This window comes from Haliotis rufescens, unplaced genomic scaffold (genome assembly GCF_023055435.1).
Source record: "Haliotis rufescens isolate VD_foot unplaced genomic scaffold, xgHalRufe1.0.p SCAF_1, whole genome shotgun sequence".
In the NCBI taxonomy this organism is placed as follows: domain Eukaryota; kingdom Metazoa; phylum Mollusca; class Gastropoda; order Lepetellida; family Haliotidae; genus Haliotis; species Haliotis rufescens.
Genome location: NW_025963779.1, coordinates 32,968,957 through 32,988,272, shown reverse-complemented (window position 1 = coordinate 32,988,272; position 19,316 = coordinate 32,968,957). Strand labels below are relative to the sequence as shown.

The 19,316-nt window shown below is 39.0% G+C and overlaps 1 protein-coding gene across 1 annotated transcript in view; it reads right to left on the bottom strand.

Moving 5' to 3' along the window:
- The window catches only part of LOC124139424 (aquaporin AQPAe.a-like), a 33,939-nt gene extending 28,587 nt beyond the window's left edge, over positions 1-5,352 (bottom strand). The window contains exon 1 of the mRNA XM_046506460.2: positions 4,958-5,352. Within this exon, the coding sequence (XP_046362416.1) occupies positions 4,958-5,155 (198 nt within the window). The 5' untranslated portion in view covers positions 5,156-5,352. The remainder of the gene's footprint in view (positions 1-4,957) is intronic.
- Between the last annotated feature and the right edge of the window lie 13,964 nt (positions 5,353-19,316).

Sequence of the window (19,316 nt, the reverse complement as noted above, 5' to 3'; positions counted from 1 at the left end):
TAGTTTTTTTCACATAATAATATCTAAAAGCGACAAAACCATTTCCATATTCATAAGAAATCTCTGCTAAAAGCAGAATCGATTGCACGTTTCCAACTATATCATGAGCATGTGTTTATAATTAAATTTGTGTTGAGTTCATTGTAATTCCTGTATTCTGATTAGCTGAAGTGGTCACGTGTTATTGCATTCAGTTCCCAATGAAAGTAAAATATTAGGCCATGCCGACCGAAGCGGACTACTTTTATTACTACGTGAATCCCCATTCGTCACCACTCGCCCCTTTCCGTAACCTGCAAGAAGTCTCGTCCCTCTATCGATGAATGTTATGTGCGAAAATACGACAAACCAATCAGAATGCGCGTATGATTTCAAGTTCTTCGTCAAAGAATCCCCCAGGAATAATTTTTGAATTCACAAATGTCTTGCATCTAAAAATATACCAAAGACACAATTAAATGTGTTCAATCATACTGTATGATTCCGCACGTCCCGATGTGCTTTAAATTGCATCTGAAATATATATAATAAATGGGGAAAATGTGTAAACCATTACGCAACGAGTTGAAATTTTTTTTTGGGTGTGCCCGTTTGCGCTAAGACTGAGCCCGGTCGTAAAAATGGCCACGAGAGGGGCACGAGTCGCTATTCGGCTTGTCCCGGAATAACACGAGTTGGTCACGACTGCGTGAATCCCAATATGACAGTCGAGGGAATTCCCTTTCTGCTCGCGTGTATCGTCATGCACAGGACATTTAGCGAAATTCATGCATTTTCATTGTCCAAACTACCCTTTGCGACCGAAGGCCGAGAAGGAATGAAACAGCAAACGTGCAGATTCGCTCGCCTGTTTTTTGTCCGCTCGCTTGGGTTCCACAAATACCATGTCTTCGGGTTTCATTTTTAACCCGTACATTTCCAACTGTGTCTTCCCGTTCTCATGGAACTAATGTTTGAATCTGGCGGTAACTGACCATGTTATTTGAAAGAGCCGCCTTCTCCCGAACATACATATGTTCCGGTTCGTCATAGGCTGACTGTTGCAGTGCTTCTCGCCTCTTGCCTTGATTGACTGCTCCTTTGAAGTTTGTTTTGATCCTTCTCTCCGTTGATTTGCTACTGACTTGTGGGCGTGTCAAGTCTTGTGCATAAATTAAAAAATCACCTGATTCATGTCACACCACAGTATGTATTCCTACGCCTGGAATGTTTATCAATCTCGACATTTTTGTCTTCTTTGATTTATATAACCTATTTTGATTAAACTATTGTACCTAACACATGTTTTCATAGTTGAATTTTATTCTAAGGATTGACTGTGTATTTTGTTCGGTTCATTTAGGAGATAAAGCTTCTGTGTTTTAAAAATTTGATGTAGTCCCACTGTAGAGTAGATACCTCTTTATTTTCATTTGGAACCGAGCGCTATGGTAGTGGGTTTATCTCCATTCTACCATGACGACAACAACGGTTTGAAAACGGTGCTCTCTTGCAACGCGTAACAACACAGGTACACAGGTCCGCAACCTTAGAACATTCCGAAAAGTGGTCACAGGTAGTTATATATGTAACAATTATGACTGTAGTTAAAGATTAAAAACACCATAGTCCTGAGTAGTTCAAAATAAGTGTTCAAAACACATAGTTTTTCAAAAAGACGATGACAAAAAACACTCCAAACTTAGTCCAAAGACAGATGTTTTAATTTCTGCCACCCCGTTCTGCACTGTTTGGACTTACGATGTCATTTCAATTATGCGAGAGACGTCATTTCTTGGAAATCGAACATACCATTTCCTTCGTAGGGGTGGCAGGTTGTACAGAAAGGTCTTAAAATGGCAAACAAAAATATATCTACAACAAACGTTATGAATTAACATTCTATTATACATTAAACATGTGTAAGTGTTATTAGTTAGTTAGCAATTACCCCCAGTTAACAATAATAACATCAACCCCGAACTTGGATTTGGCAGAACTTCACCGACATCACTGTAACTCACACCTCACAGCTGTCAATGGCTGACAATCTTGTGTTTACATTCTCCGTAACTAGTTATATGAAGCAAGATGACAACCCCGATGTATTCCCCGATGTGGTTCAACATTAACCTGTAGATGTACTGGGAATGATCGAGCCGGATATTTTGACACGAGGTATCTGTATGGTGTGACCTGTCAATATCATGATTTTATGGATTCAAAGCCAGAGTGTGAATGAAATGAGACATTTGTGGCCAAAAAAATAGTGGGTCGTGTATGATTTTCTTAATTGTGCGTGTTTTGAAATGAATTTCATCAAGTTTGACAAGCTGTCACTTCAGTTGGGACATTGTTTTTGTGGACTTTCGAAGGGTATTGTTTTCTGATGGACTTTCAAATCTCCTCCCAGCTAATATATAACATTTTCAAAACATTTTCAAAAGGTTTCATTGTAGTTTTTCAAAAACTTTACTGAAATGTTTAAAAAATGTTTTTCAGGAACATCATGCCATAACAAAGGCGAAACTATTTGATAACATGTTGTTGAGATGTTTTCAACACATTGCCGAAATGTTATGCCAGAAACTTTTTCATGAATGTTATTGAATGTGTTAAAAATGTTATTCAAGAGCATCATGCTTTAACATAGGCAATACTGTTTCATAACACATTGCAGAATTTCATGAAAAGCTATCACCATGTATAGTTGAACACAAGTTCCCCAGCTAGCACACTCCGTTTTCATAATGCTGTGAGGTGAAGTTGGGTTTAACGTCGCGTCCATGATTATTGCACTTATATAGCGACGTGCATGTGGGTGCGCGTGTGTGCGTGCGTGCGTGCGTGCGTGCGTGCGTGCGTGCGTGTGCGTGTGTGTGTGTGTGTGTGTGTGTGCTTGTACTAGTCCGGACTGATGCCGATTTATAGTGCTAGCTCACTGAGATACCATGCCGTAGTTTAACATGAATACCCCACTCAGACATAGTGTTCTGACTCCGAGCCGACCAGTCCTTGTTTTGGCCTCTTAATGCCGAGCGCTAGGCAGGGTAGCAGCAAGAATAATCTTTTAACTTCTTTTGGTATGATGAGTCCGGGGATCGAACCACCGACCTTCCGCATTGCGGACATACGCTCTATCCACTAGACCACGCTGGCGGTCTATCATGTTAAATATTACATGGAAATCTGTAGTGTTGGACCCCGTGAGCACCCGGGTTAAAACAGGTCCCCAGCAACCCGTCGCATGAGGCGACTTAATTAGTCGTTACTCATAGTATTAATCGCTTGTTTCTCTGCTCAAGATTAGACTATATACTATCACAATACTTAAATGCCCCCAATACTAAGGGAGGTGGCGGCGGTTGGGTAGCGTAGTGGTTAAAGCGTTCGCTCGTCACGCCGAAGGCCCGAGTTCGATTCCTAACAATGTCTGAAGCCCCTTTCTGGTTTCCCGGTCGAATAAAATGAAGCAACCGAGCTATACTAAAAGTCGGGAAGACAAAATGTAACACTTGACCTCAGTAAGTAATTTAAGTTACGACGACACAGTGCTGTTGAAACGTTTTTCATAGTTTGTGAACATTAAGTTTATAAGAAACTTCAACACCTCGTTGACATGTAACGTTTCTCCAATACCATTACGGTCACAGCTAATTGATATTGGAAACTCACTATGGAAGCTGCATCAAACTTAGCATGGCCTTCAGCTGTATGCGAACATGATTGAAAGGACGATTTTTTCTAGTAATATCTTTTACACATTTTTTGTCAGTTGATCTAAAAAACTGATAATCGCAACTGATAAATGATTAAATATTCTCTTCTCACATACTCACAATTATTTAATTATTTTAAAAATTATCATGCTTTTTAATATAGCATTCTGGCATTTATCACAACTAGAGAGTCTGGGTTATGTCGCTTTATGTCCAACGTTATTCTCTATTTTGACTTGTACCGGATGTTCCCGTGTTTTTCAGGTGAACAAATGACTTGCCTTTGCATGTGTTTACGATGGGTGTCACCAGTGGGGCAGGATACGTTCACCTTTTCGTGAACACCCGGTATCATCACTATATGATAGGGATTTATAAACATAGGGTTATGATGCAGTCGGGTCGTACACTTCTCTGTCATTATGGAAAAGGTCTTGTTAGTTATACCAGTATGATAATTTTCAGTTGGGCTGAAAGTCGCTTCCATGTGCTCTCGAAGGATTCATAGTTAGAATCTCAAACAAATATACAAAATATTTATGTTTAGACAATGAAATGTTTTAATGGTTTCTTTCCATGTGAAGATGTACAGCATTATGAAAGGTGTTATTTACCTTTGATAATGCTGTACATCTTGACACTGATTAAGAAATGCATATTTCATTTTTTATCCAAATACTCATCTAATTAAAGATGTACAGCATTTTGAAAGGTTAATAAAACTTGAAAAGATTCTTTCTTTTTTATCCGAATACTCATCTTAATGAAGATGTACAGTATGGGAAAGTAAATCAAAATTGAAAAGAAATGCATTTTTCTTTTGTACCCCAATATTCATCTAAATGAAAATGTACAGCATTTTGAAAGGTTAATGATAATTGAAAAGAAATGCATCTTCCTATGTTACCGCAATATTCATCTGAATGAAAATGTACAGCATTTTGAAAGGTAAATGATAATTGAAAAGAAATGCATCTTGCTTTGTTACCGCAATACTAATTAAAACAGCATCAAATCCCGTGAAGGCTTGTACACAGCTAAACGTATTCAGTCCACATAAACATGATTATTATCAATTATTATCAATATATACATACATGTACATCTGAACACATTTACTAGTCGCCTCTTACGACAAGTATGGTCACCTCTTACGGCAAGCATAGGTTGCTGAAGACCTATTCTACCCCTGATCTCAACGGGTCCGCTATATGATATATACCCTAACCATAACCATATGTGTATAACAAATTTCTTACCGTAATTTTGTTGCCATCAAAGAGCACAGATGCAGACCCAACAAACGTCAGCAGCAGCGTCCCAAGGAACTCGGCATAAACCGCCCTCCAGAAACATGCAGTCTTCAGTTCTCGGACATCACATGTTTTAGCCTTGACATTGGTGCCTAATCTTGTTGAATGGAGTTTGTTTGCAACATGAATATAATAACCCTCCATTGTCACTTCTTCAGCAGCAATTCCACACTGTTAGCTTGTTTCACAGCTGTGATGACCTGTCTTTAACCCTGAAGCTGAAGCGAGCGATTAAATCCTCTGTGAAGATTTGGACAAACGTCGATTGGTCAGCGACTTGTCACGTGACCGCGGTGATGATTACATACGCCTTGTGAAAACCTTTGATCAAAAATATACCATACCTGTCTGATAATGTTTTGTAATTGTTGGTATGCCACATCTTGATCAATGCAGAGATTTTCACAATAGATAAGTGTCGACGAATGGTGTTAGAGTATGTGCTTGTCAATATGCAGGTACCTCGCAGGGCCTATTAGCCCATGGCAACGGGGCGTTACGAGTTGAAAGAACTCCGTTGCCTGCATTGGACACTGTGGCCCTTTTACATCGGCAGAGCATAAGACCCTAATGTAAAACTTGATACATTTTATTTACAACGGAAAAAAATGAAGAGGGAAAGTGTCGCGGAGACTTTCTATAGTAAACATGGGAGTGATTAAATAAAAATATTATAATGACTATTGACATAGTGATAGGTGATGTCTCAAAGATGTTTATCGATCATCGAACTGTTGAACTGCTGTCTAAGTTTATAAAGACGAAGAATAAGTGCTTACATCGGCAGAACTGACACATTCTTTCACATAGACTGTTTAAGTTACATCTTTGTACATAAAAGCTGCGTACGTCGTAGCATTGACAATTAAGGGATACTAGTGTAGAAGTCAGTAAATAACTGAGTTAATACTTCAAATTGATTATAATGCGCAGTGTTTGCATCGATTCAAATAATTATCCTTCACGTCAAAGTTGTATGACGGTCAATAACAGGTGTTGCTGGATTGTTGCGGAGTTAGTATATCATCTGGTCCTATTGTAAAGTGACAGGATGTTTGTTTCCCTGTGGAATGTCTTAATGTTTAAATATTCAGTAGGTTTGGAATAAAAGTCCCTTATTATAGAATATCCTTCCGGGTGAACACGCTTCTTAGGTTGGTTGAGCAGTATATGCCAGTTTCATCATGGCTTGTTGGAGGAAGGTCTGTGTGACGTCGCGAGACGTTTGCTGCCTCGCTGGTACCTACCTCTGTGGTCATGGTCACGACGCATTTAGGTTTGGAAACCAACGTCACCGTATCCTGACACAGCCAAGGGCGCAAAGCACGAAGGACATCGCGGAGCGGACCTTTATCATAGAGGTTTTGGCCGGGCATTTATAAAGCAAGATCAGCACATGTTCCATGGTCATAAAACCAAATCCCTCACTCACTCACTCACACACTTTGACAGATTGCTTTGTGTCGTTGTTCCGACAGGTTGATAAGTTCGTGGACTGATTGACATCAAGTCGTTTTAAAAACTTATAAGCTTTAAAGAACCCATATATATTTTAATTGGTCTGTAACTTGAGAATGTGTTTGCTTTTTAATACACTAATGAGATACTTAAGATATTGTTTGTGCACTCACTGTAAGGCGGTAGTAATTGACATTAGACACTTACACCGCTTTGTATGACGTCACCACCCCCATAAGTCGGGGCGATACCAAAATTTGGTTACATGTAAGACAGATGAAAATAGGTTATGTTATTAAATATGTTTCACAGCACAATACTATTCTTCTAAACGCCATGACATCCGATGAACTAAGCCTGTGTAATCTGCTTTAATTGGGGCCCTGTGGATCAAGGGTGTGTTTTGTTGGGTTGGTTTTACAAATAGATATAAGCAGCTCTGGTAGTGAGTTTATGGCAAAGGTGATACATTTATTGTTCCCCGTGAAGAAAAATAACTGGAAAAGTGCGTTCAAAATAACAAATCAACGATTCACGAATTTCTTCCCGTATATGATGCCATTTAACGAAATATATTGAAAAATCTTTTCATGAAGATTGAAACAAAAGCATACTCAATTTAAGCTTACAACAACCACACAGTTATCGAACTGTATTTCAGTGGAAATGAAACGTTCAAAATAAGACATCGTCAGCTGAACCAGAACTGAGTGTTTGAGAAGGCAAAGCGTACGTAAAATACTAGAAGCTGCGTTTCTGTCGACGTATATCGAATAACGTCACAGTGAGTACAGAGCTTGAGTGCGTGAGTGAATAATGTTTTACGCCGCTTTTAGGAAAATATTCCGGCAATATCCCGGCGGGGGTTTCACATACTGCGCCCATGAGGGGAACTGAACCCGGGCCATAGACGTGACAAACAAACGCTTCAACCACTAGGCTAAACTACCGCCCCGCCTGTACAAGGAATGAATGAGGATGGTATAACGCCAGTTTCAGATATATTTAAGCAATATCACATCAGGAGACACCAAGAATGGATTGCAAACTCTATTCCCAAATAAAATTGAACCAGGTTTTCGGCAATGAACAAAACGTTAAATCCACTTGGTTATCAAACCGCCTCTCTTTTACATTCACAGATTGTGGGTTTTCGTTGAGTTAGGAGCACGTTGGTCGTGTTCCGGCTGATGACGTTGCTATGGCGTTGCAAAGTTGTCGCTATGGCGATGGTTTTAGAAGTGAATTATCCATAACCAAAATGTACTCTGTGTATATTGTGTATATTTAGCGATGTTTGATTTCTACGGACAAGTGTTTAATGTGTGAGGTTGTAGCTCACAGGTCTCAGATGACATAATATCTCTCTCTCTCTCTCTCTCTCTCTCTCTGTCTGTCTCTCTCCCTCTCTCTCTCACACACACACACACACACACACACACACACACACACACACACACACACACTTGACGAGCTTTAGTATTTCGACATTCAGTATGTATTCTAAAGAATATCAATTTACATATTCTCTCTATATAATTTATAGAAATAACTATTCCATGCTGTCAATCGGTCTGACTCATATTATTTAAAGGGGGAAATATGATCATGATCCCTTCATAACTTTGAATTACTTATGTAAACTCTTCTGTTAAACATTTCAAAAAGAAATATCAGTTGGTCTTGGTTGATTATTTATTCAAATGTACATTTAAACCGCCTCGAAACCAAACAGATAGCTCGATACCATACCGTTGCTGCGTCCATACATTGGCTAGGATCATGTAACAGTCGATACTGGTTACATAGAAAGAGGAAACAATGTTTGGGTGGTTGATGTGTGACACGTTGCTCAGTGTGTGCCATCGTACCACAACGGGGTCGATCGTTCTTTATGATTGCCCCTTGTGAGCCGGAGTAGTAGGCTCAAACGACTCCCCCTAAGTTTGACTCTAGAGTCATATGGGCCTAGGCTCACATGACTCCCCCAGCCAGGTTCAAACACCCCTCTAGGCTCAGCTAACTCCCCTACTGGGCCCAAATGACTCCCCTTGTTTTGAATTAAAATCATTACAGAAAAGATCAAACATATCTTGTATTTTAAAGGGTTTTCAACCCCTCTTCCTAATTTTCTATTCTGAAATGTCAGGTTAAGAACAATCCCCAATATTGTGTGTCAGATGTTTTGGTAGGAGTTGTTTTATTACTGTTTTATATTTACTTTATTTGGAAAAACTCCAGGTGCCTCTCTAAGATCACTATACTTTTCTTAACCTATAATTTATTTTCAGAATAGTTCCTGTGTCTTACATCCAATTCTTGAGTTTCACTCCCCCTATTCTATATCCAATTCTTTAATATCAGTCTCAATACACTCCCCCTATTCTATATCCAATTCTTTAATATCAGTCTCAATCCACTCCCCCTATTCGATATCCAATTCTTTAATATCAGGCTCAATACACTCCCCCTATTCTATATCAAATTCTTTAATATCAGTCTCAATACACTCCCCCTATTCTATATCCAATTCTTTAATATCAGTCTCAATCCACTCCCCCTATTCTATATCCAATTCTTTAATATCAGTCTCAATACACTCCCCCTATTCTATATCCAATTCTTTAATATCAGTCTCAATCCACTCCCCCTATTCTATATCCAATTCTTTAATATCAGGCTCAATACACTCCCCCTATTCTATATCCAATTCTGTAATATCAGTCTCAATAGACTCCCCCTATTCTATATCCAATTCTTTAATAGCAGTCTCAATCCACTCCCCCTATTCGATATCCAATTCTTTAATATCAGGCTCAATCCACTCCCCCTATTCTATATCCAATTCTTTAATATCAGTCTCAATCCACTCCCCCTATTCTATATCCAATTCTTTAATATCAGGCTCAATCCACTCACCCTATTCTATATCCAATTCTTTAATATCAGTCTCAATACACTCCCCCTGTTCTATATCCAATTCTTTAATATCAGGCTTAATACACTCCCCCTATTCTATATCCAATTCTTTAATATCAGTCTCAATACACTCCCCCTATTCTATATCCAATTCTTTAATATCAGGCTCAATCCACTCCCCCTATTCTATATCCAATTCTTTAATATCAGTCTCAATACACTCCCCCTATTCTATATCCAATTCTTTAATATCAGGCTCAATACACTCCCCCTATTCTATATCCAATTCTTTAATATCAGTCTCAATACACTCCCCCTATTCTATATCCAATTCTTTAATATCAGTCTCAATACACTCCCCCTATTCTATATCCAATTCTTTAATATCAGGCTCAATCCGCTCCCCCTATTCTATATCCAATTCTTTAATATCAGGCTCAATCCACTCCCCCTATTCTATATCCAATTCTTTAATATCAGGCTCAAATTACTCCCCCTATTCTATATCCATGTCTCTAATATCAGGCTCAAACTACTAAGTATAGTCCTGAGTTCCAGACCCAAAGGGAGGGGAGACATATTGTTCAGCTCCGTTGGCGTCGGCTTCGGCGTTCCCATCCAATTCCGAGACATAACTTAAAAAAGCCGTCCAACATTTCTCCTTCCCATATGCATTGCTCATTTGAAATTTGTCAAAATTATAAAAAACAATTATGTTTCAATGAAAACAATTTTGACTTAGTCTGAAACGAGGATAGGGTTAATTTCCGGGCCATAACTTGAAAACCGTTCAACATATTTCCACGAAACGTATATGCATTGCGAAATATGCATTGCTCGTCAGCTTCACTGGGCCTTTTGCTATTTTGATTTGTTTCTAAATTCTGTTTTGTTAGGATTCCACGGAAACAATTTGGACATCGTCTCAAACAACTCTGGGCTTCGTTTCCGAGCCATAACTCTCAAACTAATGGATATTTTTGCATGAAACTATACATGTGCAATGGCCATATGCTCAACCATTCTCTTTCAATATACATGTATTTAAAATTTTGAATTTGTTGTGTTTTCATGGAAACAATTTGGACTAAGTCTCAAACAATTAGCGTGGAGGAGGAGGGGAGGAGACATATTCTTATTGTAATATTGCTGAAAAGTACTATATTCAGAAGTACACACAGAGGACAAAAGACGATTAAATGAAAACCTGCCTTTTAGAAAACGATAACTTAAATAGATACCTTATTTTAGAAAGAAACACCCAAAAAGACCTCCACTGGGATATATCTCAGTACAGGAAATTTTATCCCAAGGATTTGGGGGCGCGGGTGGCCCAGTCGTCTAAGGCGCTGCAATTCGTTGTGCAGAGTTGCGTCTCTTTGGTACGCCAGAAACTAGTGGTCGTTCGCTCCGGTTCGCCCAATTATGTTTCTAGGTTTCATAGAACCAAGGGCACCAAGATCTGCATCACTCCGGGCTTACCTCCCACATCAAGCTAACACGCAGTGATATAACTGGAATACTTTTCAAAGCGGCGTTACACCCAACTCACTCACTTCTGCTTGTCGTAAAAGGCGACTATGCTTGTCGTAAAAGGCGACTATGCTTGTCGTAAGAGGTGAGGTGAAATGGGGTTTAACGTCGCGTCCAAGATTATTGCACTTATATAGCGACGTGCATGTACGTGTGTGTGTTTGTGTGGCTGCTTGTACTAGTCCGGACTGATGCCGATTTATAGTGCTAGCTCACTGAGATACCATGCCGCAGTTTAACATGAATACCCCACTCAGGCACAGTATACTGACTCCGAGCCGACCAGTCCTTGTTGTAGCCCCTTAATGCCGAGCGCCAGACAGGGTGACAACAAGTACCACCTTTCACGTCTTTTGGTATGACGCGGCCGGGGATCGAACCCCGGACCTTCCGCTCTCCGGGCGGACGCTCTACCACTAGACCACGGAGGCGGTCGCTTGTCGTAAGAGGCGACAATCGGGATCCGGTGACTTGGTCAGGCTCGCTAACTTGGTTGAGGCATGTCATCGTATCCCAATTGCGTAGATCGATGCTCATGATGTCAATCACTGGATTGTCTTGTCCAGTCTCGATTATTTACAGACTGCCGTCATATAGCTTGACTATTGCTGAGTGCGGCGTTAAACAACCAACCAACCAACCAACCAATCAATCTTGCCGTTTGTTATTCTCATGAAAATGTTTCGTTATAAACTGTAAATTTCTCATTTAACTCGTCAATCGAGACTGTTCGTTTCGCAAAGCGCCATTTTTTTACTTGACCAGCGTGTATTCTTTCGCTTCCAACAGCGGTCTCCCAGTTTTCAAGAATATTTTTTTGTTAAAGTTGATTCTGTATATAATCATATCTAAATGTATGATTAAAAATTTTCGTGACCCTAATTATTTTTTGATACTTTTTGTCATATCTTTTAAGATTTTGCAATAGTCGCAAATACAAGGGGTGGTGAACCGTCCAGGTGTGTTAGGTAGGGAGAATTAACGTCTCAAGGTTATACATTTGTAATGAAATAATTAAATTTGATCCAATCACGAACGAGGACAGACTCTATCTTAGTTCTCGCTATCGCTAAACAAGATCTGAGGACATCCCAATACGAGTCACGTCAGAACGACCTTTCATGAAAGTGACAGTCGGAATGTGTTTTCTAATCTAATCTAATCATGCAACCACGAAATATTTTACACGGGGTATTCCGAACGACATTTACGGGTTTTATGATTATATCCATACAATCTTGGCCATCTAGCCATTCCAGAATGATCAGCCATTCTTATCAGTTTTGGAATTTTAATCGAGAATACGTCAAAATGTTTCGAAGCGTAGTCGCCAGTTTGAAACTAGTGTCGTAAAGCTCGAGAAAGCTGCCTTCTGATTCTCTAATGTCGATTTCTTGTCAGTCATTTCATTGGTCGGTCAAAATTCGCGAAAGGTCGTTCTGACGTGACCCGTAATGGGATGTCCTCAGATCTTTGTTTAGCGGTAACGAAAACTTAGATCTGATTTTAATGAGATTGGGGCAGACTGAGACGGCAAAGTTCTAAAACAATTTCAAAAACTTTAAAATATTTTCAGAACATTTAGTGTCGGTCAATATGGATATTAAGGTATCTATGACTTTAGATCAATCCGTGTCTGTGAGCTGCGCCATTTTAGAACAGGCCAAACACATTTTCTTGTCTTTTCACTATGACGTTATTGTGAGAGAATATTGCGATCAACTAAAGTTACTGATGATCGCCACGGGCAGCATATTTTACCAGCTGACTGCTCTGGTCGGCACATTTTCTTTGACACGTCCAATTATCCCAAAGACCACCCCCTTTGTCGGACTTTGTCGGACTTTGTCGGACTTCATGCCAAAACATATTCATTTATCTTTGTCAAAGCACCAGGTGTCATGCGTGAACACCATACAGCAAAGGGTATTCATTAATACTTCATTCAAAAACATGTGGGTCATCAAATGTTCAAAGAGTGTTTATTTAATACCCTTTCTCAAACGATGGGCAACTTCCACCAAGTTTCAACAACGAATAATTATCACCATCAAAACTACCAAAACGGCTCTCATCCTATTAGACCATAAGCGATATTTATCAAATGATGGTGTATGTAAGTTTGTGACAGCAAGTGTTATAAGCCGAGTGTTTTACGCTTTTCTCCATCTTCTGTTTTCCCCTCCATCCGCTCAAGTTTCAACAACGAATAATTATCACCATCAAAACGGCTCTCATCCTATTAGACGATAAGCGATATTTATCAAATGATGGTGTATGTAAGTTTGTGACAGCAAGTGTTATAAGCCGAGTGTTTTACGCTTTTCTCCATCTTCTGTTTTCCCCTCCATCCGCTCAAGTTTCAACAACGAATAATTATCACCATCAAAACTACCAAAACGGCTCTCATCCTATTAGACGATAAGCGATAATTATCAAATGATGGTGTATGTAAGTTTGTGAAAGCAAGTGTTATAAGCCGAGTGTTTTACGCTTTTCTCCATCTTCTGTTTTCCCCTCCATCCGCTCAAGTTTCAACAACGAATAATTATCACCATCAAAACTACCAAAACGGCTCTCATCCTATTAGACGATAAGCGATAATTATCAAATGATGGTGTATGTAAGTTTGTGAAAGCAAGTGTTATAAGCCGAGTGTTTTACGCTTTTCTCCATCTTCTGTTTTCCCCTCCATCCGCTCAAGTTTCAACAACGAATAATTATCACCATCAAAACTACCAAAACGGCTCTCACCCTATTAGACGATAAGCGATAATTATCAAATGATGGTGTATGTAAGTTTGTGACAGCAAGTGTTATAAGCCGAGTGTTTTACGCTTTTCTCCATCTTCTGTTTTCCCCTCCATCCGCTCAAGTTTCAACAACGAATAATTATCACCATCAAAACTACCAAAACGGCTCTCATCCTATTAGACGATAAGTGATATTTATCAAATGATGGTGTATGTAAGTTTGTGAAAGCAAGTGTTATAAGCCGAGTGTTTTACGCTTTTCTCCATCTTCTGTTTTCCCCTCCGTCCGCTCTTTTGGAATTGTGAAAATATGTAACTATGTCTATTTATTTAACATATATTTATTTATCTGTGATGCTGAAAAAGAATTAATAAAAAACAAACACATCATGCAAGTCTAGTCACCATTGAAGATGGTTATATCAACGAAGAAGCTTACTCCAATGTTTATGATGATGTTGCGTGCACCGACAACCTACCCAAACATGAACAAAGTTGAGGAATGTATATGAGTAAGTATCATACCCGTGCTCGTGGAGTTCACTAAAGTGGCAAACGTTATAGACCTGCATCACTTTGGGTTTTCCTCACACATTAAGTTGACAAGCCATGATATAACTAGAATACTGTTCACTTAATATTTCTATTATCATTTTGTTAAAAAACATGTTTTAATCTCCCTTTATCAGGGCCACTTCCGGAGATGTTTTCGGTTCAAAATGGCGTCGAGAGAAGAGCATATAAACGGGAGAGCACAATAAGTAAATTTGAATTTTGACAAGTTAAATGTGCGCGAACCCAAGAGCTGCTCATGAAATCATGGAGAATACGTTTCAAGGAAGAAGCCGGATTTGATTCTGCGCCCCAAAGGTGTTTAGTGATATTGGCAAACGATCTATTGAAGATGTATACACAACCGACGTGTTCAATGTGAGACAAAGACGATTTGAGAAGTTTCTGTCACCTCTCGGCGAGCTTTTACTAGACCCATTAGTCCTGAACATGGCTGGGATAGCAATGTTGAACTTGTGCCATCATTAGGTTTAAGTGATTTTTATAATCATTTAGTTTTGAGCAAACAGCGGACACTCGACACGGGCCCAAACAACGCTAATCGTCAGTTGAAAGGTACGGTTTTCTATGAAGATAGACACCTCCATACAATGTGTATATGGACTCGTCACTAAAGACAGTATTCATTCTACTAGCTCAACAAAATTTAGGGCTCTCTGGGCCCATTAAAATGGGATCATTTTGAAAAATAGGGAGACACAACCTTATAAAGCCTTAAAAGTTTAATTCAATTATAACATCATTAATATTTAAGTTTTACAAATCTGAATTATTTATCCTGGACAGGATTAGTTAATTGTTTCACATAATGATGTAAACATGCTTCTGTCTTTTCCCTCTCCAGTCACATTTCATGTTTGTGAAATGAACACTGTTATAAAAGATGAAAAAGGGTCTTATGACATTAAACGTTTCAAAACCTGTTTAAAAACTTACGTCTGTTCGCCTTTTCTATCACCTGGTGTTATCGTTTAGTTTTTGACAGTTGTAGAATTGAGTCCCCATCTGTGACATACCAGAAGATATTATTTAAACGTAATAGTTGGTACATCAATGTACATGCTGTTTCTCTCCATGGTGCTGGCATTGAAAGGGATAAAGAAGGGACTGGTTCGCTCAGTCAGTATGTGTCCCAAGTGTGTGAGTGAGCAGCTGAACTAACATTATTATTAATGTTAAAACTCCAAGCTACCACAAGCAGGCATGAACATTCAACCGCCCAATAGTTAAGATATCATAAGGACTTATAGAAATGTGCCCTTTTGGGTTTCGCTATATGTTATCATTATAAGGGCTAGTGGACTAAAATGGTTTAGTTTTTATCTCTGTGTAACAAGATCCCAGGATGCCGGCATCTTAACAGCAGAAAAGAACAGGTCATCATGCAGTGACCGAGGGTACGGAGCAATGCTGAAAACCACCTCTGGTTCGTCAGTATCATGGAGAACTCTCAGATTTCACATAGTAGCAGGTGTTTCCTGCTATAAATCGGGCTTCCTTGAGATAACTGAAATACTGCCGAAAATCAGTGGAAATGAGCAATTAACCTAACTCTACTCACTCATCATGATCATCATTAGAAACCTTGTTCCTATATTTTTTATATTCTGTTTTACTGTAGAAATGTTTTGCAAAAAAAGGAATAACATTTATTTAGTTCGACCGAAACAACAGGTATGATCAGTTTTGATTATGGCTTTTCTGTTCTCGCCCATTCTTAACAGTCTAACAGCGATGTAAGCAATCTCACCACAGGCACCTGAACACAACAAGATTACAATGAACAGTAAAAAGAATTTATTCCAGATAAGATGTGAAGACACTCTCACCTTTTCGCAAAACCTGGTCTCATCATTTGGAAGTGGTTCATAAACACACCAGCGTTAAAAATTGACCCTAGTCCCGAAGTTCTTGCCCAACTGCTCAACAGTTAAGGTATCAATGGGACTAATAGAAATTTGCCATTTGTAAGGGTTCTGCTATATATCATTATAACAACTAGCAGACTAAAAATGTTAGTTTCTACCACTGCGCATGCTCATGATAAAGTATGAATATAGAAAGGGTTTTGTTGCTTTTATTTACACCAACACATCAATGACATTGAACCACAGTATGCCTCAATAGTTATGACCAATTACATGAACCAGACTTGTTTACATTATTCGTCAGGCTTACTACACTGAATTTCCAGATCTATCATTTTTGGTTTTGATATAGCATTTGATTTATTATCACTCAGTTGAGTTGACACAGTCACACATAAATTATCAAATATATCTGTCTGAGTGGATGCATCAATGCCTGAAGGAGGACAATTAGCCTGTTCACACTTGTTTACAAGATGACTTGCGGCATGATCTTCAATTTGTCCACAATAGTCATGGATGACAACTGAAGTTTCCACACTTAATCCTGAGGACTTGATATTAATCTGCTGATGATCGGACACGGAATGCTCACTCTCATTGTCACTGTCCCTGGATTGCTCAGCTACTGGTGCTTAGGACTCCCTTTGTATGGTACTCTCATCTGAGTTGGAATCAAACTGAAAATTTATAGGATAAAAAATAAAATAATAACTATGATTATTGCAATCGGATCCTTGTTGTCCATTCTCTGGGTTAACATTAGTAATAGATCTAATTTCAGATTACTCATGTTCATTGCAATCATGTATTTTCTCTATACAAGTAAACATGCTCCGAAATAATACATTTTCTACATTTTGAAGTTTCTAAAAATATGTGAATAATTCCAATATTATTCTCTAATTCTGGTTGATTTTTTTAACAATATCGTAATGATTATCATTTTGAAAAGTATTTAGTCTTTATGGGTATCCATGCATCATTAAATAACCCGAACTTTAAGCCTCAGTAATATATTGTTTATGTAGACTTTACCTGATACGTGTTGAACTTTTCCCCCGAAAATGGATGGTATTAAACACCGTCTGAAATTACCATCCTTGAAGTGTTCCGAACATTGGCGCTGGGTGGTGTTGTGTCTGTAATCCTTTTAGACAAAATTGAGCCGTCGAATCCACGCTATCTTTAGGGATTCATTCGCTGGAAACCTATGCAATGTCACCACCCGTCCATCTACCCCCTTCCCTCTATAAGTTGAGCAGGGGGCACGGGTGGCCCAGTCGTCTAAGGCGCCGCGATTCGCTGTGCAGAGTTGCGTCCCCTGGACACGCCAGAAACCTATGATTGTGGGTTCGAATCCCGGTTTGCCACGATTATGTTTCTAGGTTTGTCAGCACCATACCCGTGGTCGTGGGTTTCACCGAAGTGGTAAACGTCTGGGACCTGCATCACCTCCGGCTTTCCTCCCACAATAAGCTGACACGCCGTGATATAACTGGAATAATGTTAAAAGCGGCGTTAAACCCAACTCACTTACTCACTATAAGTTGAGCAGATGCCGCTGTTTCGTTCTCGTTTCGTTCATTTTCAAAAACCCTTTCCGGAAGTCAACGTCAAGCGCGTGATCACTTCTACCCAGAGTTCCTTGCGGCCGGCAGCCAGCCAGCATAGTATTGTGCTGGGTCACCACTGCGCCGGAGTGTGGCGCGTGATAGGGCCGTTTTATCTCTGTTTTCGAAAGAGTTCGCAAGGGGGGATAATAAATTAAGGGGAGATAAGAACTTATTGGAAAGGACTATACACGTACATAAATGTGACATGTAAGTAATCAGAAACATTCTGACAATCAGTGTAATGTTATTTGTTGTGATATTTTTCATTGGAACCAACGGAAATAGTCAGAAATTCCGTTAAATACCGTTGTCGTTGTGCCTGATTTTTGCGTAAGTCATGGCGTCACACAGGACGTAAACTTGGACAATTTCTGTTGAACGTATCTATATCATTTATTGCAATGTATCTTTTTGTAGTTACCTAATTCTTCATACGATTCTTTTCCCATGCATATTCTGAAATTGTTGAGCCAATGTGTTCAATGAATAGACGAATTGATAAATCAAAATAGGAGAAAATGCTACACTGTGTAAAATCTGAATTTTGCTTTGTCTACATTTCAAACAAGTGCAGTTTTTCGAGCACAGCGATCGTTTTCACACCTAATTTATTTTGCCTGATTTCATCTAGACACTTTGTATTGGTGAAAAGACAACTTGTCATTTGCTTCTACTCTGTATGAGGAATTCAAGGATGTATGTATCGCAGCTGAGTTTGCAATAAACGTGATGTTACAGGCATCTCATAAACGGTATATGTGAAACGTGATTTTGTAAACACTATCCATTATGGCGGAAAGTTCACTTCGGCGTCCGTGTTTGGGTATTTTCTAAAACATTCTAAACGCTTCTAGGGTTATCGGCGATGTTTTGTTATGATCATTGGTGATTTGATAAAAGACAGATACCCGTGATCACTAATAGACTATCCTCTTTTTGAAAATTCATTTCTCCGAGTATATATCCGAAATTTATATTTCAAAATATGCTGTAAATAACGTCGTGAGTGTTGATTTAGTAATGTGTAAAAATGGCGACGTTTACTATGTACCTAATTTCCAGAGGTCATTTTCAGTTATTTTGCTTGGCCTAAAATATCAGTGGATGCTATGACAAAACAGGGAATTTCCCACCGTATTCAAAACTGTGAAGTGTATCTGTGTACGTGGTGCAGTTTGAATTTTATTCGACTTCAAAGTGAGGGTTGAAGAGGAGGGACATATATGTCCCTCTCGCATCCAGGGGGGAAAGCCTGTGGCAGGCTCTAAACTTTATAACATTATTAGGAATTTTGTAAACCTTCATTTTGGACAAGGTGTAAATGGATCTCGTTGCCCGAAAATATATAAAACTTTCAAAGATCAATCAATCAATCATATATGTAATATTTACGTTAACTGTTCTTGGGACTGTGTTGCCCTGTGTGATTTACGACGCATTCTAGAATAGCGACCGTGAGAGTTACATATGTACAGTGGTGGTATGGTAGAAGTTGTCGCTTTACATGTTCAAGCAAATGCAACATTAAACATTTCGAAACCAATATTTGGCAAATATCCATGAAACGTGATTGCTTAAAAATTTC